This window comes from Capra hircus, chromosome 12 (assembly GCF_001704415.2).
Source record: "Capra hircus breed San Clemente chromosome 12, ASM170441v1, whole genome shotgun sequence".
Taxonomy (NCBI): Eukaryota; Metazoa; Chordata; class Mammalia; order Artiodactyla; family Bovidae; genus Capra; species Capra hircus.
This window is the reverse complement of record NC_030819.1, coordinates 53,223,842-53,249,615: the sequence shown is the minus strand read 5'-3', so window position 1 is coordinate 53,249,615 and position 25,774 is coordinate 53,223,842. Positions and strand designations below refer to the sequence as shown.

At 43.7% G+C, this 25,774-nt stretch overlaps 1 protein-coding gene across 1 annotated transcript in view; it reads right to left on the bottom strand.

The window, feature by feature from the left end:
- Positions 1-25,774, bottom strand: part of ATP8A2 (ATPase phospholipid transporting 8A2) — a 465,925-nt gene that overhangs the window by 100,555 nt on the left and 339,596 nt on the right. Inside the window, exons 31-33 of the mRNA XM_018056568.1 lie at positions 18,847-18,908; positions 17,448-17,504; positions 15,974-16,081 (exon numbers count right to left, since the gene is read on the bottom strand). Coding sequence (XP_017912057.1) covers positions 15,974-16,081; positions 17,448-17,504; positions 18,847-18,908 — 227 coding nt within the window. The remainder of the gene's footprint in view (positions 1-15,973; positions 16,082-17,447; positions 17,505-18,846; positions 18,909-25,774) is intronic.

Genomic DNA, 25,774 nt, shown 5'->3' with positions numbered 1-25,774 from the left:
TAGCCCACCAGGCTCCTCTGTCCATGGGGATTCTCCAAGCAGGAATACTGCAGTGGGGTGCCATGCCCTCCTCCAAGGGATCTTCCCAACCCAGGGATCGAACCCAGGTCTCCTGCATTGCAGGCAGATTCTTTATCATCTGAGCCACCAGGGAGGGCCTACTTCACACAGAGCAAGTTTGCCAAGAGACAGCCCTCTATGGATGAGCTGCTCACTCCCCTTGAAGCAGAAGGAAAAGGAAATTCGTTCTTTGAGTTGCTATGGACCCTGACAAGCTCTAGGTAATTATATGTCTATATGTGGTTTACTTCTGACTCCAGGATTATGTCCTTCTTGAGTTCTTAATGAGCACAGCCACTTCCTAAGCTACGTCAAAGGGGGCTGAGGGTCTTATAGGATGGTGTCAGAAATCATGGTGACAGATTTTGGTAGAAGACACGTGGGCAAAACTGTGATCTATAAGTTAATTTAGTCTGGAGCCACTACGGCAGCATACAAAAGCTTAGAAAGGCACTTGCTCTAAGGCACACGAGAGGAGACGCCCCATAGACACGATCAGAGTCAGATGGGAGAGCAGGGGGCGACCGTGACAGGACATCAAAGGGAAAACCAAGAGCTAGCCTGAAAGAAGGCGAGAGGTACGGAAAACTACCAAATACAGCCAACTCTCTGTGAAACACAGCAAAGCGACATAGAGAAGTCACACACAGCGCAGCTTTAACACATCGCTTTATCGGTCAGATGTTCATTGTTCAGAGCTTTGAGTTTTGGAAGCTCATTTCACCCTATCGAAAGTTTAGTGGATAAAGAGGGGTGGGGCTCTGTGGACGACTTGGCCCCCAAATGCAACTTTCTAAAATGACAAACTCCATTTTAGAGAACTAATGGTTACCAGGGGGAATGATGGGGAGAAGGGATGGTTAGGGAGTTTGGGATGGACATGTACACCCAACTATATTTCAAGTGGAGTACCAACAAGGACCTACTGTAGGGCACAGGGAACTCTGCTCGGTGTTATGCGGCAGCCTGGATGGAAGGGGGGCTTTACGGAGAATGGATACATGGAGATGTATGGCTAACTTGCTTTGCCGCCACTTGAAACTATCGCAACATTGTTAATTGGCTATATTCCAACATAAAATAAACACCTAAATAACATGACAACCCCAATCTTTGTAGTTACATAAATATATATAGAAGAATAAAGGACAAATTGCTTTTCTTTAAAAAAAAGTTTTGGGGGAGCGAATGGCCTGAAACAGCCTTTAGAAGATGATAACCCATCACTAAGACCTATGCCAGAAGGTCTTAAAAGGTTTGAATAGAATTCACATTCGTGCCTTGTAGGAGAATACTGCCTTTGTTCAATTATTCCACTAAATCTGAGTCATTGAAAACACTGAAAATCAAAGGACCAATTTTTCTTTTAACACAATGAGCACATCCCCAAGTAGACAACTTTGTTAATTATCTAAAGTTGTTCCTTGATTTTATGTTTCCAGTTCAAAACAAACCATTCTGGCATAATAAGCTATTTTCTAAAACTGTGATCATCTCAGATTTTTTTAAATTTCATCTAGAATCAATAAGTTTATATAACAGAAAACTACTGTAATGTTCTAATCCAATATTTAATTATTTTTCAATGGTGGAATGAAGACTTTTTTTTTTTTAACAGCCTAGACAAGGGCTACAATTTTATTCATTTAAAATGATTCAGTCATCAGAAAGTCAACAAAAAATGAGACTCCTATGCCCTCTATTTCCTTTTGTTTCTAAGAATTAATTTTCCCACATTGATCATAAAAAGGTAAAACCCAGACTCATTATGTTACAGGACCTTTATTTATGGTCACCCTCATTCTTTCTTGATGCCATGTCTTGGAAAATTTCTCAACAACCCTGTAATTTCCTTTGGTGAAATTTTAAAGCCCTCTCCTTCCAGCTTCATTGCCCCACCTGGCCTTCTCCATCACACTAAGACTTCTCATGTCCTTCCCGTATCAATCACTCTCCCCTCCGTCTCTGCTTCCCACCGCTGCTTCTTCTGGTTTCACTGGACATAGAAATCACTGTACCTACCGCTTTTCTTTCTTCTAATGAAGATGCTGTATTGGGTACAAATCAAACTTTTTCCTTTCTTGTAATATCACTTTACATGACACTGAAATTCTACGTCCCAAAGTGGTTCTTGGTGTCAGATCCACTCCAGCTTTAAGCCACAAGCCTGGAATGCTTCCCCTTTTGACTAAAGGCACAACACCCCCCAGAGAAGGTCTGTTTCTTCCATGAAATCATCTCAGATTTATCACAGGCCAGCTGCTAATGAAACTCTACCTATGACATTTTCTTGACCAAAACCTCCTCTCCAGCTATGTGCTTGTATTTATTACTCTAAAAATAACCAATCCCTTCAACAGAATAATGAAAATGCTGTCTGATAATGCTTTTGTTTAGAGAACTTACATTTCTGCTAAAACTATCTGTGAGCCACTAACTTCATCAGTTTTATCTACAGTAATATAACTGTTGGAAAATGATTAGCTTAGTACTTCCTTGAACTAGGTATTCACTTCTATCCCACATTTGCCTTTCCTTTAATATTTGCTCCAAAACAGCCATTTCCATTAAGTAATTAAACCTTAATATTAACTCTACACAAATACCAATATCAACAACAAACACTTACCACAGATATCACCCATGTAGCTAAAAGTTATTCAACTACAGTTTTAACTGGAAGTGTTTCAAAATTTTTAAAATCTAGAAATCAATCTTTTGGTGGGAAAAATGTATGGTTCGTGCACTGGTTTTTTAAGCACACTTCAGAAAATGGTAAATTAACTAATCAATCACTTCTTACACGCATATCGTGTGCCAGGCTATTTCCAAATGTTGGACTATTTGGCATCTGCTTTTGTTATCAATTCAGCAAACAGATATTAAGCACCTATTACACAAAGTCAAATCCATTCTCCATTTCTACAGGAGAGGTGTTTAATTCTGCTTTATTAATCCATTCATTTAAATACTTACTGAATGCCAGGAAAGAGCAGAGGTAGGTACCAAAGATATATTGAAGAGGGTTCACTTTCCTCATAAACTTACAATTTAGAGGAAGAAATAGATATGAATTAGATAAATATAAATAGAAGAAGAAACTGGCATGAATTATGAAACCACATAAATACAAATAGAGGATGAAATTGATATGAATTATGAAATCACATGGATATAAATTTTTGAAAATTGTGATAAAAATAACATAAAATTTACCATCTTAAGCCTTTTAAGTTCAATAGTATAAACTATCTTTACATTGTCCTTCAACAGATCTCTACAATGTTTTCATCTTGCAAACCTGAAACTCTGCTTCCATGGAACACAGCACCCCATTTCCCCTCCCAGCATGCCCTTCTATTTTCTGCCTCTATGACTGTGACCACTCCAGGTTCCTCATACAGTGGAGCTGCAAGGTGTCTGTCTTCTTGCGACTGGCTGATTTCACACAGCCTAGTGTTCTCAGGATCCATCCATACTATGTAGAAGCTGCATAGCATTCCACGGCATGGTGTCTGTCTTCTTGTGACTGGCTGATTTCACACAGCCTACTGTTCTCAGGGTTCATCCATACTATGCAGAGGCTGCATAGCATTCCACGGCATGCACAGATTGCATTTGTGTAACTGATTACACGTCGACAGGCACTCTGCTGCTCCTTCCTCTTGGCTATTGTGAATCCTGCTGCTTCGAACAAGAGTGTACAAATACCTCAAGATTCTGCTTCCAATTCTTTCGGGAAAAAGAAGTGAAATTATGGGATCGTGTGGTAATTCTTTAACTTTTTGAGGACCCTCCATACTGTTTTTTTGCAGTGTCCACACCATTTTACATGCCCACCAACTATGCCCAAAGATTCCATTTTTCCACATTTTGCCAGCATTTGCTGTTCTTCTGAGTCTTTTTAAATAGTGGCTATCCTAATGTGCATAAAGTATTATCTCACACACAAAGGTAGATTTTTAATTGTGGTAAGTGCAAGGGAGAGAGGTAAGTTGTAACCCTAGGAGGGTTCGACCTTGTCAAGGCCACAAGAAAAAGTACCTGCAGGAAGAAACGACTCATCTGAGGTGTGAACACCAGGTGAGCCCTAGCTCCGTACAAAGTAGAGACCAGGGCATTTAGGAAGTGGGGGCAGGAGCAAATACACTGTGAGAGCTTAAACAGGAAGTGAAGGAAGGCCAGTGTGGGTGGGGTGGGAGTGGGCGCTGGACAAACAGGCCTGGCAAATGGCCTGTAGTTTTACCCTGAGCACACTTGGAGGCCAGGGGGACAACTCCATCAGCTGTTTTGAAAGCCACTTTGGCTGCAGAGGGCTTTCCTGGTGGCTCAGATGGTAAAGATTCTGCTTGCAGTGCAGGAGATCCAGGTTTGATCCCTGGATGGGGAAGATCCCCTGGAGGAGGGAATGGCTATTCACTCCATTATTCTTGCCTGGAGAATTCCGTGGATGGAGAGCCTAGCAGGCCACAGTCCATGGGGTCACAAAGAGCTGGACACGACTGAGCGACTAACATTGTCACTTGGCTGCACAGAACAACGGGTCTAGACAGATTTTGAGAAACCAGTCATGAGGCTACTCTACTGCAATGGTCCAGCCATGAAATTCTGTAGCACTAACTAACTGGGTGGGAGCTGAACTGGATGGAAGGTGACAAGGTAAGAGATATTTAGGAGGTAGAAACAGTAGGGCTTGTATCCAGCACAATGAGGCTGGAATGATGGCCTGAAACTCTAGAAGGAGTAAAAGGGATGGAGGTTGATACAATCTTAGGAATTAAGAATCCCACTTGAAACTGCCACTTGCTGAACAAATTAACCCCCTGTTTGGAACAGATCTAGTTTATTTTTGGTGGCGCTGGTTCCTGTGACTCCAGTGACTCCTTAGTTGGTTGCATCTGTGTGCATGCTCAGTTGTGTCTGACTCTTTGTGACCCCATAAACTGAAGCCCATCAAACCCCTTTGTCCATGGGATTCTCCAGGCAAGAATACCGGAGTGGGTTGCCATTTCCTCCTCCAGGGGATCTTCCCCACCCAGGGACTGAACTCATGTCTCCTGCATTCTTTACCACCAAGACACCAGGAAGGTCCTTTCAGCTGGCTGCCGCATCATAGAAAAGTGACCAAAGGCCTCCATCCTGACCGCTTCCATCCCACGTCCAGGAGGATGTGGTCGGAGAATTAGCCAGCACTTTGGGAAAACCACCTGAAGTCAGATCCACGCTTTATAAGTCTTGGTTTATACACTTTGTTTAAAGCAATTAATCAGCAGCAATGAACAACAGCTCTGGGGTCCCCAGAGTTTCTTCTTTAGGGGAAGCCTCCTGTAAGAGCCAAGACCCTTTTCACGGCAGGTGACAGAGATCAAAGTCAGGCACCCACACCATGCTGCAGAGGAAGGTCCTGGAGGCCAGGCTTCTCCCAGGCCCCAGTCTTATCTGAGCCTGGGTTTCCCACCTCTTAATCTTGCCTGCACTAAATTTAGCTCTGGAGCGTGAAACTGCTGTTTAAGAGCTGGACTGTCTGATAGATTAGTTGCTGTCCAGATGTGGCTACTGGGCACTAGTCATTGAGTCAGGCTGCCTTGGGATGCCCTCCAAGTCCAACATATACACTGGCTTGCAAAGATTTAGTGCAGCAGTGCAAATTACCTCTTTAATAATTTCTTTTAATGTCGACTACATGTTTAAGTGATACTACTTTGGAAACGGTGGGCTAGCTACATTAATAAAGCTAACTTAATCTGTTCCATTTTCCTTTTTTTAATGGGGCTGCTAAAAAATTCAAAGTTATAATGTGTCTCCCATTACATTAATATTTCTATAGGACAGTATTGCTCAGGACCATGTGACTCTGAGCCATGTTGAATTGTTGGCTGCAGAGAGAAAGAGGCCCATCTTAGAAAAACTTCCATTTCCTTCCATTTCATTTTTGAAGAACCACTTCATGTCTTCTTTTTCTTGGGGGTGGTGCATGCCAGGAGAAGGGCATAGGAAAGCCACAAAACTAGGCAAATTCCCTTGGTACCCTGACTCTCTGACCTCCGTCGCAAGATGCACAGTAGGGAAATTCACCAGCTGCTTTTCTACAACGTAACCAGTTTCCCACAAGGGAAGGGTTCCTGTTACCTTAGCCTGACCCAGCTGATTTTATTCTTTGTGTCTGTAACTTAGCAATTTTTTGTTAATTAGAACCCTTTTCAGAAGTACCAGAAAGCCAACTTGAATTGTATTCTTCTGCAAAAATGGGTATATATTGATTTAATGTATCTGGAAGTTCACAGATCATCCCAGCTTCAGGTAGAGCTTGATCCAGGTGCACACTCAACGCCATCATCTCTCACTTTGGTTTTTCTCTGTGCTCGATTCATGCCTGGTCACACACTCTCTTGGCAGTGGCCCATGGTATCTCGAGACTGATGATATCCCTAATATATAACAAACCCAGCAGCAAGAGAGCTCCTCCCTTCCCTCTTAGTTTCTATAAATAATCCCTGAATTGTCTCAAAGTGGCCTTGGTGAGACACCATGCTGTTCCTGAATCAATCCCACAGTCCACGAGACGAAGATCCTGCTTGACTAGTCCTGGGTGGCGGGTCCAGACCCAGAGGCAGAGCAGCAGTAGAACCAGCATTGTTCGAGTGCATGTTCTGAAAGAGGGGATGGGACTGGGGGTCTGGGAGCAGAGGAGGGGAAAGGGGATGTAGGACAGGTGACAGGCAAGGAGATGCTGCCTCGGGGTGGAGTCGGGGAAGATGCCTCCATTTCTCTTTTCCTATCTTTTGCCAAAGGAACGCCAAACACAATGGTTGGTTAATCCAACTCAAAAAGCATATCATTTCAATGAACATTTGAGAGTCTGCAGCACCCTGAGAAGGACCAGCACATCCACATGTGCCCTTCGTTCTGTTTCTATCCTTTATCAAGACCAGGGATCCCTGACACACTGTTGGTGGGAATGTCAACTGGTGCAGTCACTAGGGAGAGCAGTGCGGTGGTTCCTTAAAAAACGAAAGCTAGAACTACCATATGATCCAGCAGTCCCACTCCTGGTCATATATCCAGAGAAAATCATGACCGGAAAAGATACCTGAACCCCAGTGTTCACAGCAGCACTATTCACAACAGCCAAGACATGGAAATGACCTAAATATCCATCAACAGATGAATGAAGAAGATGTGCTACATATATACAAAGGAACATTACTCAGCTGTAAGAAAGAACTAAAGAATGCCCTCTACAGCGACACGGATGGACCTAGAGATTACAATCCTAACTGAAGTAAGTCAAAGACAAACACTGTATACTATCACTTATGTGTAGAATATAAAATGGATACAAATGAACTATTTACAAAATAGAAATAGAATCATAGACATAGAGAACAAATTAATGATTACTAAAAGGGAAAGGTGGCAGAGTGGGATAAATTGGGGAAAATAAATACATAAAAAATGTAATAGATTAAAAAAAACAAAGTTGGAGACAAAGGAGAACAGAGTGCTGGATTAGGATGGACCCAGAGTACTATCAAGTAAGACTTTGAAATCAATGGCTATTTTCTCATAAGAGACGCCTTGTCCCATGCTAACGACGTGTGTTTACATTATGGTATGTCTAAAATTTTCCTTAATAAAAAAATCTTAAAAATTAAGAAAAAACACACTGCAGTAATTTTACTTAAAAAAAATATGTGGATGAAAGTGCACTACAGACATGGACACAGATAACCTAGAGTTCTCTTTTCCTGCCTTTTGCCAAAGGAATGCAAAAAAAAAACCCCAACAGCTGGTTAATCTGACCCAAAAGGCATATGACTTCGATGGACATCTGATGGTTCATAGCACCCGTGGCAACAACAGTTACAGCTCTCACCTGCTTTAAGTCCTTCCAACTATTTGGTGCTCTGGGTGCTGTCAGTAAGAGCTTTGCATCCTCATTCGCACAAAACAGGGAAACCTGGTACATGTATAATAGTGTGCTGAGATTCTGTCTTCTCTCTTCTTAGCCTAACCCAACCTATCTTCTCCTGCACGAATCCTGTATCTGCTGGTCTTTCTCAGGCACCTCTCTATCTCTTAAATAGAATAAACCTAAAGAACCCGGATGTCAGCGGGTGGCGGGGAGAACTATAGCTCTGGTCCCCAGGCAGGCATCTCCCTTCACAGATGTTTGAGGAGAAGTCAATCCCTGCAGAGAACTTCAACCCCAGGGCTCTCCACACACATTTCCACATGTTTGCAGAAAGGAAAAGTTCAAAACCACATCAAACATCCTCTGTGACCATGGAGGATAAATATTCCAAACAAACAAAATCAGCATGTAATGTGTACTTCAATTTGCTGACAGATATTTTAAAAATTAACATCATAATGAATGGCAAACGCCAACACCACCACAAGACCTTTAACCCCAGAGAAAAAGAACTCGCAACCAAAGCCATCCGGTCTTAAATTAGCACACAGCATCCTTGAAATGAGAGGCCAAAATAAAACAAACCGCCAGAATGGAGAGAACAGCACAGGGGGCAGGGCTAGGAAAATTTCGGCTTTCTGTCCTGTGCTTAGAAAAAGGCCATTGTTTGAAACTGGCTTGACTAGGGTTCATAGACAGTTGTTATTCAGTCACTCAGTCATACCCAACTCTTTGTGACCCCATGAAATGCAGCATGCCAGGCTTCCTTGTCCTTCACTGTCTCCTGGAGCTTGTTCAAACTCATGCCCATTGAGTCAGTGATGCCATCCAACCATCTCATTCTCCTCAACTGCTGCTTAAATATCAAGTATGTGTAGAAATTCTATATTTATATTTGAAAAATTCTCTGAAACTGCAGGGCAAGTCACTTCAGATACAATCTAACAAGACCAAAATTTTAAGAAGTTTTTAAGAAGTGACTGACACTTATTTGATCCCTGGTTTGCCCCAAGCATTGCCCTAGGTGATCACCATAGTGACAGTGTGTGAGGGCTCCTAGCAGAGATCCAGGGGACTTAGGAAGCCCCAGCTGCCTCCTGCAGCCTGACCAAGGTGCTGGTTTCCTTCTTTCTAAGCCCCTATCTGTTCATATGGCTGTAGAGTGAATTATCAGATGAACTAATGCTGATTTATTATACATGTAATTTCACAGGCAAAGCATATTTATTTGAATGTATATTTTGTCTGGGACATAGTACTTTCTCAATAGACATCATCTGTTGTTACTCATTGGAAAAGACCCTGATGCTGGGAAAGATTGAGGGCAAGAGGAGAAGGGGTCAACAGAGGATGAGATGGTTGGATGGCATCACCAACTTGATGGACATGAGTTTGAGTAAGCTCCAGGAGACGGTGAAGGACAGAGAAACCTGGTGCGCTGCAGTTCATGGGGTCGCAGAGTCGGACATGACTTATCAACCGAACAACCACCTTAATTTTCTTTCATGTCTTTATTAACTTCAAAGATAGATATTACTTTTTAACAAAGATTTTTTGATGTGGACCATTTTCAAAGTCTTTGTTGAATTTGTTACAGTATTGTTACTGTTTTATATTTTGGTTTCTTGGCCCATGGCGTGTGGGATCTTAACTCTCTGACCAGGGACAGAACCCACACCCTACTTGGCACTGGAAGGTGAAGTCTTTACCACTGAGCTACTATGGAAGTCACATATTATCTGCTTCTCATACCTGACAAAACTAAGGCTCAGAAATAACACAATTATGGCTCTTATGGACAACTGACTTAACTTGATCGATTTCTTAAGCATGAGGCTAATTTAATTCACACCCCTCTTTCACTGTTAGGATTTGCAGTGAATAGGAAAGAAGTTTGATTCAGGTCACATTAACCTAGACCTCAGTGGATCCTGCAGACCCTGTAGGAAGCAGCCAGGATCCAGCGGGTCCTGGTCCCATTCCTTTAGGAAGAATCTGGAATTACTTTGAGGGGCAAATGGATTTTATAAAGCATACTTTCTTCCTTGTTTGGTAATCAAGGAAAGAAAAACAGAAACAATTTGGCGTGACACGTAATGACTTTGAAAGCCAATTTCTGATAGAACTCTTGTCCAATGCCTGAATTTTCTGATTTTTAGAGCCCAGATATTTATAGGCCTATATTTATAGTGAGAACTCAACTAGATAGCGCTGGTCAAGTGACTGTTTTTTATTTCCCTTTTATTAGTGAATAACTTTTTGTTATAGTTTTATTTATTTTTCAGTTCTAGTGACTAACTCAGATAGGGATTCGTGTAGGAAGCCTTCAAGAGGCAAATGTATATGAATGCTGGAACACTGGAGGCCAGACACATAAAACCCAGAAAGTCCTTAACCTCTTAATTTTATTCCTATTGCTATTTTTTCAGATCATGTCATCTAGAAACAGCAAGGTCCTCCTTGGATATCAGTCTTATTATTATACAAAAAGCACAAATTGAAAAATGTAAACTGAACTTCAACAGATAATTTGGCCAAGTTCCACACAGAAGAACACTGTACAAAGATATCAGACAGTTATTTCAAACCAAGAGGCAAGTTTCTACTGATGGGACTTCCTGCCTTACTGGGATGACCACGTCTCACCCTAGCCAGGCCATAGGCTCCTGAAATATGTTATTTAAGAAAAATAAGACCAACTCTATTCAATATTGCTGTATTAAAAGATTAATTCCAATGAATTTATGGCATTCACATTAGGTGTTTCTGGGACATTATCATCTAAAACACTCATAACTGCAACATTCAAGTAACTGTTTACAAAATCTGTAAACAAATCTATAAATACCTAAGTTTGAGTAAAACGGAACATAGGATATTAAAGCCTATGACTGCTTTTTAAAAATCACCCGTTTTCTTTGTTGCCCTTATACTTGCAAACATAAGAGAAAGCTCCGTCCACAGGAGGCTGACAGCTGCTTCTCACTGAGGCCAGGCAGCCCGCGAGGATGCTCCTGGGAGGGCCTGCACCAGGGGTGGCCTTCGAGCCTGCTGCACCTGCTGTCTGGAAAATTGTGTAACAGACGTTTGCTGGTTTCAGTCTTTCTATTCCTTCTCTCACAGCAGCAGTTTGATTCTGGAGCTGGCCTCTCTACCAGTGGTGAACAAGTCCAGGCAACCTTACCCACTGTGCATAAGAGCAGACCAAGTCTCTGATGGGCTTCTTTCAGGAGCAGACATGAGACTTTGCCAGGAACCCCCAGTGAACATTTCTTTGCATCCCCCGCCTGCAGGGTTCTGAACCACCCATGACAGCACGGGGTTAGGGACAAGCTCCCTGCTGGACTGAAGGGCTAAGGGGCTGGGCTCATCCAAGAGGGCCAGCATGGGATATGAACTGGGCCCCTCAGCAAAGGCGGGAGGGAAGGTGGGTGCTGGGGACAAACAGCAGTGTCCCAAGCCACAACAGTTAACCTGAGGACAAGGGTTCTCCTGGTCCTCAGGCCAGCTTCGGCCTGACACAGACATTCTGAAATGTTCTGAGCAGAGATGGCCCTTACCCCAGCTTCTTGGCGTACCTCTTAACGCACCTGGAAACAAAAACCTTTTTTTCATATTTATATGGAAAATGCCTGTGCCTGAGATCTTGCTCAGCTGCAAAGTCCAGAGAAAGCCAGCGCCTAGGGAAGATGAGGAATTAATCGCTTTGATCCAAGGACGGTACTGAGGCAGCCAGACTCACCCCCCCTCCTTCCCGTTCACTCTTAGTCCACTGGGATCTGCATTGTGTATACAAAGTGTGTATATAAAACTCAAAAGTAAACCCATTCCTGGGTTTGGATTAAAAAAAAAAAAAGGGCTGTCCTCTGCCAGAAGCTGGCTGGAGCCTGGCACTGCAGATGGAGTTAGCGGTTTGTCGGCTTTGAAGTGAAGGTTTCTTTCCCTCTTTACTAGCCATGGAAAGGACTTTGAAGGAAAAGCAAGGAGCAGTCGGCGAGCAGTACTTTTCTGTGGCAGATGAGGTAATGTCTTTGGGTATAATCTGCTGTTTAGAGCATGGGGCTGAGAGCAGACGCCACACCACCTGTAGGAGCTCACAGGCCCACCGCTCAGAGATGCAGGGCCTCCGCGGACACCCAGACGCCGTCTTCTCCAGGAACCCCCAGGGCTGGCTTGAAGGTCAGGGGTCACATTTTAGGTGTGGTGAGCAGGGGTGCTCCAGCTTTAAACAGCCTGGAGATTTATCAATATTCAGAGGCTGGGGCTCTATGCTCAGGGATTCTGATTCTGTGTGTGTGTGTTCCAAGTACGTATGTTTTTTGGTAGAGAAAGAGGCTGTCATTTTAACAAGCAGCCCAGATGGTTCAGATGTAGGTGGTCAGTGGACCCGACTAAGGGATTTCACCTCAAGAACCTACAGAATGTTGCAAAGGGCTCTTCCCTATAGCTGCTGCATCGGTACCAGCTCTAGCTTGGTAATAAAAACTCTCTTGTTTTTGCATCGGAAAAAAAAAAAAAAAAAGAACCGGTAAAATGTTAAAACTCTTTAGCCAAAAGAAATGGGAGTTTAAGTTACAATATTCTGATTTATAAAGGCTTGAGGACATAACTGACCAGCGAAAGATGAAGATGAGGAGGCATGTCTCTTAGGTAATTCTATTTTGACTCCTGGTAAGAAATGCCATTCGCCTTCAGAGACTAGTTTAATTTTACGACTCAAAAGAACCGCGTTCCATTGCCAAAATCTGACTGCCCGTGACCTACAAAAAATGCCTTATAAAAATCACTAGAAACAATCTTATGATAATATAACAACAATAATTTTAAAAATGCAGTCTTTTTTCCAGAATACCATCACCCCAAAGCCTTCACCAATTATCTCAGTCAGCTTCAGCTGCTGTAACAAAATACCCCAAAGTGGGTGGCTTCTCAACAGCAGGAATGTATTTCTCCCTGTTCTGGAGGTTGAGTATCTGAGGCCAGGGTCCCAGCCTGACTGGGCTCTGGTGAGGGCCCTCTTCTGGGTGGGAGATATCCAACTTCTTGCATCTATTTCTTCCCTCTCTTGCTGTGTCGGTCAGGCATTTTAAAAAATTGAAGGATAGATGACTTACAATATTGTGTTAGTTACAGGTGTATAGCAAAGCGACTCAAATATATATTTCAGATCCTTGCATTTTCACACAGCAGAGAATGAGCAAGCTGTCTCTCAGGTTGTCTCTCCGCTCATTTGATCTCGAGTCCCTCCCCAAGGCCCCACCTCCATGCTGGAGCGGGGCACTCAGGGCTTCAACACCAATTTGAGGGGGGCCCAAATATTCAATCCACAGGACCAGCATAGCACCAAAGGGATGGATATGACTTGGCGATATTTTCAATTTCAAGACCAGAGATAAGAAATAGTCCTTTCAACACAGACTGTGGATTATCCACCCAGCAGCCCCTGGATGTGAAAACTACAGCAATATTGTCTTCTGTGTCTAATGAGAACCTTGGTCTCAGCCAGTGATGGGAGATTTCAGAACATCCTTCTGCCTCATGGAAACAGACCAACCAACTGAAAACTGAAATGATGTGCTTTATGTTAAAAAAAGCTTTTATACCCAAATGAAATGTGATTTAATATTACAAATTTCTTGCTCTTGGATGGCAAGAATAGCTCACTGGTTTTTTGGTTTTTTTTTTTTTTTTTTTTTTTTCAGAAAGTCCTCAACTATGGAAATTTCATCACTACACTGAGCCTTTGAATCACACAAAAGAACATGCAACTCGGACTACACAGTGAATGGTCCCTCCACACGTCAAAGGTCAACCTCCTGATGAACTGGCGACCAGCCTAACTCACACACATCTGAATTGGGGTTACTGGAGCCAGTGAACACAGAGGGGTCACTGGAATATCTCTCTGGGGAGGGGCTTTCAAAGGAGGGGGCTTTGTCAACCAGTCACCCGTCAGCTGATTCCATCCTTCCGCTGTCATTCTCCTCTAATTTAGAAGACTGTTCTCTGCAGTTGGCTGCTGTCCCTTTTATCGTCCTCTGCCCCAAATCCCCCAAATGAAATGGTTATTGGCCACACTCACTCTTAACCACAAGGAAAGAACATGAAGCAGATATTTTAGGCACCAAGCCTTACCCAGTGATCATCATTATGGATAGTTTTCTTGCTTAATCAACCCATGCATATGGAATCTAGGAAGATAGGATTGATGAACCTATTTGCAGGGCAGCAATGGAGATGCAAACGTAGAGAAGAGACTTCTGGACACAGTCGGGGAAGGAGAGGGTGGGACAAGTTGAGAGGGTAACATGGGAACATACACTACCATATGTAAAATAGACAGCCAGTGGAAATTTGCTATATGATGCAGGGAGCTCAACCCAGTGCTCTGTGACAACCTAGAGGGGTGGGATGGGGTTGGGGGGGTGGGTTTCAAGAGGGAGGGAGCATATGTATACTTATGTCTGATTCATGCAGATGTGTGGCAGAGGCCAGTACAATATTGTAAAGCAATTATCCTCCAATTAAAAAAAAAATCAAGAACAGAAAGAACTGATTGGCGTGTACAAAGCATCTCTGCTGGGAAACGCTTGTTTTGCTACACAACGATCTTCTTGATTTATTCACTGCTCGGTAACTGCCTCTACCGCTTGGATTTGGGAAGGACCTGAAAAGTGTGTTACATGTTTGTCCTGGTGCCTTACAGGAGGCAAAGCTGTGTTCAGGGACATACAAGTCACCCCTCTAGGACACGCCCATCCTGCTCAGCACCTCAGAGGATTCACCAAGTAAAAATGGCAAGCAGCCGACCCTGATGACCTCACAGTCAACAGTTGCCGGACGTGTATCTAGACCTGGGAGACCCAAGTTCTGGCTCATTTGTGCAGAGTAAGTGAGGTAAAGACAGCAGCCCGATGTGCCACGCATGGGCCTGCCCCTATAATACATCAATGTGGGGCAGGAGCCAGAAGAAGCCTGCAACCCACAGCCCTCTCTTCCCATGCTTGGTTCTGACTAGAGACACCAGCGCCCTCATGCAAATTCGGGGGAATGACCCAGAGCAAACCTTAGCAGACCCAGTGCATGCCCCCTGCAAACAACTGCCTGGGCCCTGCGGTGTGCTGTGGGCCTGGAAGTGGGGACAAAACAAGGCAGGCCTGGCGGGTAGAGTTGAGGAGCAGACTACAGCTGGGGTGCTGCCCCAGCACCAGGATTGCTGACCTGGACAAGCCCGACCAGGGCTCCAAAGGGGTCCGAATGCAAAGAGAACAGGGAATGCAATGTCTTCCTTCATAGACATTCTGTGCCCCTTCCCACAAATCACATATTCTCTTATAAACCCTGAAACATTTCCCTGCAAAGCAAGTTTAACAGCTTCATTTGTAAACTGAGGGCGTTTGGAACCCAGGGCTTTCAAGTCCCCCCCACCAGACTCCATACCGTGGGATCTTAAGATCCAGTGTGCCAGGGCTGAAGGCTCCATGGCAAACACTAGACAGAGATAATATAAAAGGTGAAACAAAATACAAACGAGCATAAAGGTCTTCTATCTCAGCCTCTCGATGAAGACATGCACAGTGAGAAATTCTGGTTAACTAATGATCTGGTTCATAGAGTGGTTAGATTTCTCTTTCACAGGTGACATTGTCAGTTACTCAAAGTATAATAATACCACTACTGAAATTGCAAACAATATAACCATGAACAACGACTCAAATCATCTCCCATTTTCCATGTCCATGAACTGTACCCCTGAGAACAGAATTCACTGTGGAAATGCGGACGCGCTGGGTAGGTCAGAGGAATTAAGTCAACAGTTTACCTAACTGTGAACGCTTCAAACGCTGTTACTGTGGCCTGGACAACCTCTTCCAGGGGCTCTGATGTGGTTTGTTTCCCACCAGATTCATTTTGACAGAAGCAGGCAACACCAGCCTGTCCTGCAGTTCATCCCCCCGCCAGAGACCCAGGACGCCAGTGACAATTAGTGGTACTGACCTGTCCTTTCATGTCTGGAGCGATGGGAATGGTGGGCCAGATGGTCGAGTAGATGCCAAAAAACACCAGCCAGATGAGCATGCTTCCCCAGACGGCCAGGTGACTGAACTGCAGGAGGAAACAGACACTCAGGCAGGGTTGTCTGCGGGTCCAGGAGCCACCTGACCGACTCCCACCCCACACCTCCCTGCTGCAGGAGCCCTCAGTCCATGCCACTTTTCTTTATGGAAAGGTTTCTATGAGTCACTGGTCTTTGGAGAGTTTTTCTCATTTGCTTGTCTCAGTATTTAACAATGAATTTAAGTAACTAGTGACTCCAAATCACCCAGAAGAGGAAAGCACTTTTTGCACCACTGCTGATGGTCCCCCAGGCCCACCCCATGGTGCCAGCAGGTTCCCACCCATCCCTTACTGGTGTGCATTCCAACCTGGATCTGAATAAACAAGGCCCCATTCACCTAGTAAGAGTGTGCTGGACAGACAAAACAACCAAGGTAGTTTTATTTATCATTTTGAGACTTCAATTGTTCTTTTCCAAAAAACTTATAAAGAAATTTGGCATGGACATATATCTTAAGAACACCACTCTGAGCATCTACTGGGTTGTGAATTTCTTCTCCTTTGTCCTCTTAATAGGATACTGCTTGACTTCCTCTATGATCTAATCCCTCATGAGCCTCTGTCAGCTTTTAAACAATCTGATCACTGCTCAGCGCCTGCTCCCACTCCCAGGCTAAGCCACTATCCCCCTCACCTGGCTTCACTGTCTCTGTCTCAATTCTCTGCTTCCATTTACCTCCCACCCCTCTCTTAAGTAATCAGCCCAGAATTAGAAGCCTTTGTAAACAGCAGAGACAACCATGAAACACTGGCCATAACCCTCAAGAGTTGAAGATAACTAAAAATGCCCCAAATTGGGGACTGATTAAATAAGTGACGGGATATTGATAAAACTCCATACGCTTTAATCATGAACTATGACTTTGCAGAAGCATATTTCAAAGCATGTAAAATACTGATACATTTTTAAGTGAAAAAAAAAAAAGGCTACAATACTCTATGTTCTGTAAAGCTTCACCTTATTAAAATAAATGCATAAAGTCTAGAAGATAATACAGCAAATGTTAAAAGTAACTACCTCTTGGTGGTAAAATTATGGAAATTAAAAATTCACCTTTCTGTCCTGTATTTTCTTTATATGTGTATATATATATATATATATTTTATAATGTGGATACATCTTTGAAATGAGCTGTTAATAGCTTAGAGCTGTATTAAGAGCCTAGCAAATGATTAGGGAACTTCGGATGGCAAATGTGCCCTGATAAAGATCAAACCACAATTTTTAGATGCAAAAATTTAAGCTACCATGGCTTGACATTGCTTACTGTTTTCCTGGGTTTTAAAAAGATACTATGCCATAAAAATATCTATATTGGATAGAGAACTATTAATAATTCTATAGAAAACTTACTTTGGTCCAAGCTGTCGTCTCCAAACCAGCTTTCAGACAAACAGTAACAACAACATACTGTGAAAGAAAGTGGAATTTGGGAAATGTGTTATCCTTGTATTTTCAGCCAGGAGAAACCCCACATCCTCCCTAGGGACAGTTTCTTCCCAGCAGCTGGACTTTGGAAGTGCCACCTTGGGAGCTAGTTTCCTGGGGGTAAGTTTTAGGAAACTTATAGGCAGGTTTAAGAAAAGCCCTCACTTTAGTGATTGTCTTCTCATAAGTAATAGTTACTCCCCCCTTTTCTTTAGCTTGGACGATTAGGGAGAAATCACCTTCTCTCAATGTAGGGTTTTTTTTTTTTCTCGTTGCTTGTTTTGATTTTTCACAAGTAGGTGTGAAATGTTCACGTAAAGACTGAGGGAAGTCCATTGGTCCCTTGTCCTGAAATCTGAACTTTACATAAGTGAGTAAGTGAAGTCGCTCAGTCGTGTCTGACTCTTTGCGACCCCGTGGACTGTAGCCTACCAGGCTCCTCCATCCATGGGATCCTCCAGGCAAGAATACTGGAGTGGGTTGCCATTTCCTTCTCCAGGGGATCTTCTCGACCCAGGGATCAAATCCAGGTCTCCCGCATTGTGGGCAGAAGCTTTATCCTCTGAGCCACCAGGGAACTTTGCATAAACTTCACTAAAATACAAGGTAAGCATTTTACAACCATTTTGAGCTTGTTGTTGTTGTGCAGTTGCTAAGTCGTGTCTAACTCTTTGCGACCCCATGGACTGCAGCATGCCAGGCTTCCCTGTCCTCCACTATCTCCTGGAGTTGTCTCAGATTCATGTCTATTGAATTGGTGAGGCCATCCAACCATCTCATCCTCTGTAATCCCCTTCTCCTCCTGCCCTCCATCTTTCCCAGATTCAGGGTCTTTTCTAATGAGTCGGCTCTTCTTATCATGTGGCCAAAGTGTTGGAGTTTCAGCTTCAGCATCAGCCCTTCCAATGAATATTCAGGGTTGATTTCCTTTAGGATTGACTGGTTTGATCTCCTTGCAGTCCAAGGGACTCTCAAGAGTCTTCTCTAGCACCACAGTTTGAAGGCATCAGTTCTTTGGTGCTCAGCCTTCTTTATGGTCCAACTCTCACATCTGTACATGACTACTAGAAAAACCATGACTTTGACTATACAGACCTTTGTTGGCAAAGTGATATCTCTGCTTTTTAATATGCTGTCTAGGTTTATCATAGCTTTCCTTCCAAGGGGCAAGCATCTTTTAATTTCAAGGCCGCCGTCTTTAAGGAATCTATAATATATACTTCAGAAATTTGAAATAATAACGACAAAGACTTTATATAAAGGGAGAGAGAGGTAGAACCCACACGTGTCATTTAAGAAAGATTCAATAAACAGGCAAACTTACAGTATAAACGATATTTCCAACAAATAAATAGTCTGTGGCATGACCATTGGCCAACACAGTATCTGAAAAACAAAGAAGTTACAATTAACCTGTAGAGCCCTGCAGTCTGTTTTACTCAGAATGTAAAAAGAGATATTTACATTCATCACGTCGTCTGTGGTTCTAATGCCTCCTCTTTCTAACTCTGAATTTCTTCTTCTTATATTTTCTCCAAATGAAGCAAACACAGAGTCAGGTTTCCAACAAACCAACCAATCAACCACTTTTCATACAGATTAAAATTTCTCTGTCTATTAGAAGAAGAAATAGAATAAAACCATATTAACCTATCTCTGGTTTTCCCTGGTGGCTCAGTGGTAAAGAATCCTTCTGCCAATGCAGGAAATGTGGGTTCAATCCTTGGGTCAGGAAGATCCCCTGAAGATGGAAATGGCCACCCACTCCAGTATTCTTGCCTGGAGAATCCCATGGACAGAGTGGCCTACAGTCCATGGGATGGGTCACAAAGTGTCGGACATGACTAAGCGACTAAATGACCAAAAACTCTATCTCTGTAGGTGCTAGTATTACACAGTCTCTGTGTGTTCATTTACCATTTGTCTTTAATTTTTGCTAAATTGGCACTGGGGGCCAATAGCAGAGATAATTATGTGATACAAAATGAGCCCATGACGACTGCACTCAGAATTCTGGAGGACTTTGACTACTCATGTTCTCCATGAACTTCTTTGTGAACTACTGGGACCTGTAAATGCAAGCATCCAACGCGAGATGTCTAGACAATATAACTAGGATGCGAAGCCTTAATTTTGAAGGATGACTATGACAACGTACATAGTGATCACTAAGACAGAAGTGAAGGGAAAGTCCCTCAGTCGTGTCTGACTCTTTGTGACCCCATGGACTATACAGTCCATGGAATTCTCCAGGCCAGAATACTGGAGTGGGTAGCCTTTCCCTTCTCTGGGGGATCTTCCCAACCTAGGGATCAAACCCAGATCGCCTGCATTGCAGGCGGATTCTTTACCAGCTGAGCCACAAGAGAATTATCTAGTTCAGGTCAGCTAGCCTGCTGTGAAAAGTCTGGTTTTTACCTTGAGGGTTGAAAACCTATTTTAAAATCAGAAATGGTTTATTTGAGTGACACCGCCAATCTCCTTTTATTCTTTCTTTATACCCAAATTAGAACTGTGGCATATAGGCCAAGTAAATAGGGATTTTTGAGTTCAAATTTCCAACCCAGTAGCTGATGTACACATACATTTGGGCTCATCAATTTACCCATCTGTTTGTTGAAGAATCTGACTCATGAAAGAATCAAGATCTATTTAGTTTTGTCAAACACCATAATGACGAAGTACATCGCAGGTAAAATATGATCGTCAGGACCTTGGATCCAGCCACAGGGTGTTCCCTTTCTCCTGATTCCAGGTAAGAAAATTGGTGGGTAAGGACAGATGAATCCTCAAAGAGACATCACGGGCTGTGTTAGCTACAGATCTAAACTGAGAGTTTCCGAACTACCTCCTGTTCGTTTTAGCTCAAGGTGGATTTCTTATCCTTAGTCTAGCCCTCTGAGTTCACAAATGAAGAAAAGACTTTTGATTGAGATGAGCAGTGATCTGAGGGCCCTGAGTTCTACCTACATGAAACCCTGATGGAGTCTGGAGAGAACGCTGATCAGACGTAAGACTTAGAAGGGCTGGGGTGCTAAGCTGAAAACCAGGTTCACAATTATGGTTTGACAACTTCTGAATTTCCTTTCAACAGTAACATTACAAAGGCTGGTTGTAATTAAACATACAAAGCATTTGTCTACATATGGAGGACTTAGAATGTGTTTCATACTTCAAGAATATTCACTTAATGAACAGAAAACTGTTTGTTAATTCTACACTGAAAATAGAAATTATGTTACTAAGCATAAGATGGGCTCTGTTCTAAGCACTTCACCTCCATGAGTATGCTTACTAATATATGTGATACTAACAGATGACTATCAGCATTACTAATATGCAACACTAAAATACCTAATACTTCTTTGATGCTCCAGCAATGCTATGAAATGGTATTATGACCTGCATGTTTCAGATGAGGAAACTAGGGCAGCAAAGAGAAGCTAAATGACATGTGAGGCCATACTCTGAGTGAGAAACTGTGAACTCTGGAAATAAGACATTGTTTTCACTAACTGAGAGAGAGAAATGGACCCCAAGGTGGTACAGAATCTCTGTCACATGAATCTCACTTTTATTTCCACCTTATTTCTCTCCTAGAAAGTTCCTTCCCATTAGGTGTTGGTATTTCAAAAGACTTCTTCTTAATCTAGTGATTTTCCCCTTGAAGTTGTCTTCTTTTATTCCTTGGGGTCCATGTCTCTCACTCAGTTGGGGGGTGCTGTCCGGGTGACGGTGGGGTGTTTGGCAGCATGCCTGGTCTTTATCCATAAGATGAGAAAAGCACCGACCCCCTGGTTGTGAGCCAGTCGTATCCACCACCAAGTTGTGACAACGAAAGTGCCTCTGGACACTGCCAATGTCCCTTGGGGAAAATTCCCCATATTGAGAATCAATGTTAGAGGAAAGAAAACAGAGGAGCTAGAATAAATACAGAGAATACACCCTGAAATAAGAGTGGCAAATGAAGGGAACACCCCTCGTCTGTAGTCAGGCCAAGGAGCAGAGTGTGTTGGGACCTCACAGTTCACACCATCAGCAGAGAAGCAAGGTGAGGCCTTGGTACAAAGAGATGGAACTGCCATTGCTTGATGGCCTTTAAAGGGGCAAACCCTGTGATCACCTCCAGGATCGAGAGCTCACTGATGGAGCGAGGATCTCCATGGAGACCCTTAAGACCATGGACCACCATGCTGGGGATTTGGCACAAACAGAAGAAACAGGTAGCGAAACCCAGGGACCTCTTCTAACTGTAGCTTCTAGAATTTTACAAGACATGTGTTTCTACCTTGCCACGACAGTACAATGCTACTGGCATTAAATAACTTGCTGGCACCTGAGTTCATCTGAATACACTTGGATGGTAGCACCGTGTCGATGGACGTGAGTTTGAGTGAACTCCAGGAGTTGGTGATGGACAGGGAGGCCTGGCGTGCTGCAGTTCATGGGGTTGCAATGAGTCGGACACGACTGAGCGACTGAACTGAACTAAACTGAAGATTAGTGAAGCCAAGATAACCCTACTATTCCAACTCATCATTTTCCAAGGATAACTCAACACTACATTTTAAGTTTCTGCTTAGGAAAGAGCATCTCTCAGCCCAATCAAAACTAATACCATCTGGGAATAATTCATTCCTTGAAGGAGAAATTCCAAACTAACTTGTGATTCTGAACATACCAACAGCCTTGGAAAAGACAGCATCCACCACACAACTCACAAGTCACTGCTTGGCCCGCCCTGTTGGGGAAATTCCCACAGAATAGAGTGTTCTCTTAAAGGTTACACTTTGATTGCTTTAGAGGGAAATACCTGTGGGTATCAGTTCTTGTTAAAAATTTGCCAGTAGCATCCTCCTAAAGAAAAGACACTGGGTCTTAAACAATCATTGGTGGATGAACACATTCCTAAGCTACAGCTTGCTTATAATTCAAGGCTGGAAAAGTCCATTTGGACTGTCCATTTTATTATTTCTGCAGCACATTACTCACAAATTATTTCTTCCTATTTTGCTTAATTTTAACAGTACTGTTATAATCCACCACTCTACTCAGAAAAACAACTTTCCTGTAGCTTAGCTGTTTTCATTTTAGCAGGGTATTTAAAACTCAAGCGACCTTTTTTTTTATAGGAGATAAAGAACCCCTAAATCAAAGTAAGTCATTGGGTTCCCAAGCCAGCCTTTAGAACATATTTATCCACTATCTATGTAAGCGATGGTAAGATTACTGCAGATGAAGCAGCACGGGGGGAGCAGACGGATATAGGGAGGAAAGGGGCAGAAAGAGGGGAAAGGACAGTTCAGGCACAAAAGGAAATCTGTCCACCTAGAGACATGGGGGTGGATGCCTGCACTGCATCAGACGGTGACGTCAGCTGGAGCCAGGACATTCCAGGTTCTGAGAAGGTCCCAGTAAGAGAAACCCATCCAATGCACAGGTGGAGAGAGGTGATCTCAACACACCTTTATCCACCAGCAGGACGTTGAGCATCTCCCAGCAGAAACCATCACTAGCACACAAAGGTCCAGCAGGCCTAGGCCAGGATGGGGGAGGGAGGGGGAGGGAGAAAGGGAGCGAGGGGGATAGGAGTGAGCGGGAGCGAGGGTAGAGGAGGGAAGCGGGCTGCCTGCTGCGTCAGCACTCTCTGCAGCATCTCCCTGGACCATGTGAGATCAGCCAGGAGATCGAGATTGAGGATCAGCTTCCCCCAGAGGAGAGCTGAAACGAGGGGGGGCAGTGTGTGCTCCCTGTTCCCACGGTCCAGGGAAAGAGCTCCGCAAGGTAAAAGAAGCCGTAAGAGTGGGAAGGATGCTTGTCTCACTTGTTGGTCACATATAGAATGACCTGGTGGGGCTTCACGCGGGGTAAAATCTGATACAATGATGGGATGACCATGTGCATCAAAAGTGGTATTACAGGAGCCTGAAGCCCTGTCCTAAGAGCCACTCATTCTCCTCCAGGCAGAAATGATGCCATGGCTTTAGGACCCACAGACCCTCAGCAGCCGCCCTGCCTGTTGGTCCAGACTTACGTCATCTGCAAAGTCGGGTTGGAGTCAGGGACTGGCATGATGTAGGAATAGCCAAACGAGGTTGACAAACCCAGACACTAAACCAACTGGTGTGAACAATGACAACAAACCCACATGGACCCTCCAGTGACTAGTGACAGCCCCAAACGCTGCATGCAAAACGCTCTCCAAGAATGTGTGTGGAGAAAGTCCGTCTCGTTTTCTAAACAGGCAGAACGACTGGGGAACTTACCTCAGAGGCTTCCAAGGGGCTAGGCTGATGACATCTTATAAAGATGCCATTTCAATGAAATGCTCGTTAAACACATTACATTATGACCCGGCTAAACCACAAAAACGTATTCAGAGAGGGCTTTGACGAAAAGCAAAATCTGAAGCCTAAGTTACAGTGTAGTCCTGTGCAGCCAGAGAAGAGGCTCAATAATCAAGAAAACAGATGGGGTGAATGCATAAATGTGTTTTTGGTGTAGTAAGAACCTGTGGAAGCCTGGATTCAAAATCACAGCATTGTGCACACATCTGACTCCAGAGGAAGAATTAGGGAGATGGCACCATTCCCTCAACAGACACCAGGGCACCTGTCAAGAATTTTGGCTGGAGAGCAGATGCCAAGTCCCTCCTGTTCTCTTTCTTCTGACCTTTTGCTTCAGCAGCACCAATTCAGTGTGTGTGTTAGCTGATCAAACATGTCCAACTCTAAGCAGCCCGCCAGGCTCCTCTGTCCATGGGATTTCCCAGGCAAGAATATTGGAACGGATTGCCATTCCCTTATCCAGGAGATCTTCCCAACCCAGGGATCGAACCTCTGTCTCCTGCATTGCAAGTGGATCCTTTAGCATCTGAGCCTCAAACCTTCAGTAGCACCAACTCAGAGCAGCCCTTGTTCCAGCATATTAACAGGCTCTCCTCTCCCCATCTCACTCTTGGGGCCTCTTAAGATGGCAGAGGCTCAGAGGTACAATGCCAACCAGCTACTACTGGATGAATATCAACAGTGAAAATGTCTTCCAAGTGCAGAGAACTCACTTACAAATGCACTTAGAACTCATCCTGCTCAAATGTCTGCACTGTCTGTATGACAACTGAGATGATTCTTTTTGCTTCTGATGCTGTGTATTCATAAGAGAAGATTCATTTTTCCCTTCTCTGTAAAGAGTGCCATACCTTATTGCAAGGCGTTTCTAAAAGGTAGAGTTTATACAAGTGTTAGTGATTATAATTACATTGAGAACCAGCGCTGGGTTAAGTTCCTGGTTATATAAGCCTTTTTCTGGATTTTCTCCTCTGTATTGACATTTCTGCTGGATACAGTTAAGGATATGAAACTCAGATTTCAACCTTTCTCTTTTTTCATCCTTATTTACTAAAAATAGATTTTAAAAAGGAAGTGAAAATGATGGAAAGTGAACTCAACTGCCTGTCGATGTCCAACAGCCACCTTGTAGGCACAGGCTCATTTCTGACGCCCAGGAGCGGAGTCTAGGGATAGTCTGAGGCCCTTCCTACCTAGGCGGGCCCTGTGATTAGCTCTCGCCAATCAGAAGTGGTGGGTTCTGTCCTGCCAGAGAAGGTTAAGAGCCATCAATCTTCCTGGCCTGCTCCTGTCCCTGTGTGAGGCCAAGGGTGAACTCGGGGGCCATGAACAGATGAAGCACCACTATGGAGATGAATCCAGTGCTTGTTTTAACCAGATGTCAGAAGAGAAATAGATATGGATGTGATGGTCATGAAGGACAAAGTTTATACTCAAGGACCCCTAAAAACAGGACACAGAGGATATTAGGCTGGGCCACATGGGGAAACAGCAGGGTCAGGCAGGAGGGAAGAGGAGAAAACATGACCCAGAGCTTTTATTTGGGTTTTCACGGGATAAAGTAGACAAGGCAGGGTAGGTACACTGTGTAAGCTCAAGGTTGGATAGTGTGAACAATTTCAACAGCCTCTGGGTTCAAGGTTGATCCCTAGCTATGTGATACCTGGTCCAGGGTGACTTAGGGTAGAGAACATTAGTCTGGTGTGAGAGAGTAAGTTACAGAGATGTCTGGGGGCCCCAGAACTGTTGGCTGGATATCAAAGGCAAGCCTGCAGGGGAGCCGTCTGCTCTAGGAATCAGCCAACCCTGGGAACACAGTCTCTCCAGGAACAGTTCAGTTCAGTCGCTCAGTTGAGTCCAACTCTTTGTGACCCCATGGACTGCAGCATATCAGGCTTCCTTGTC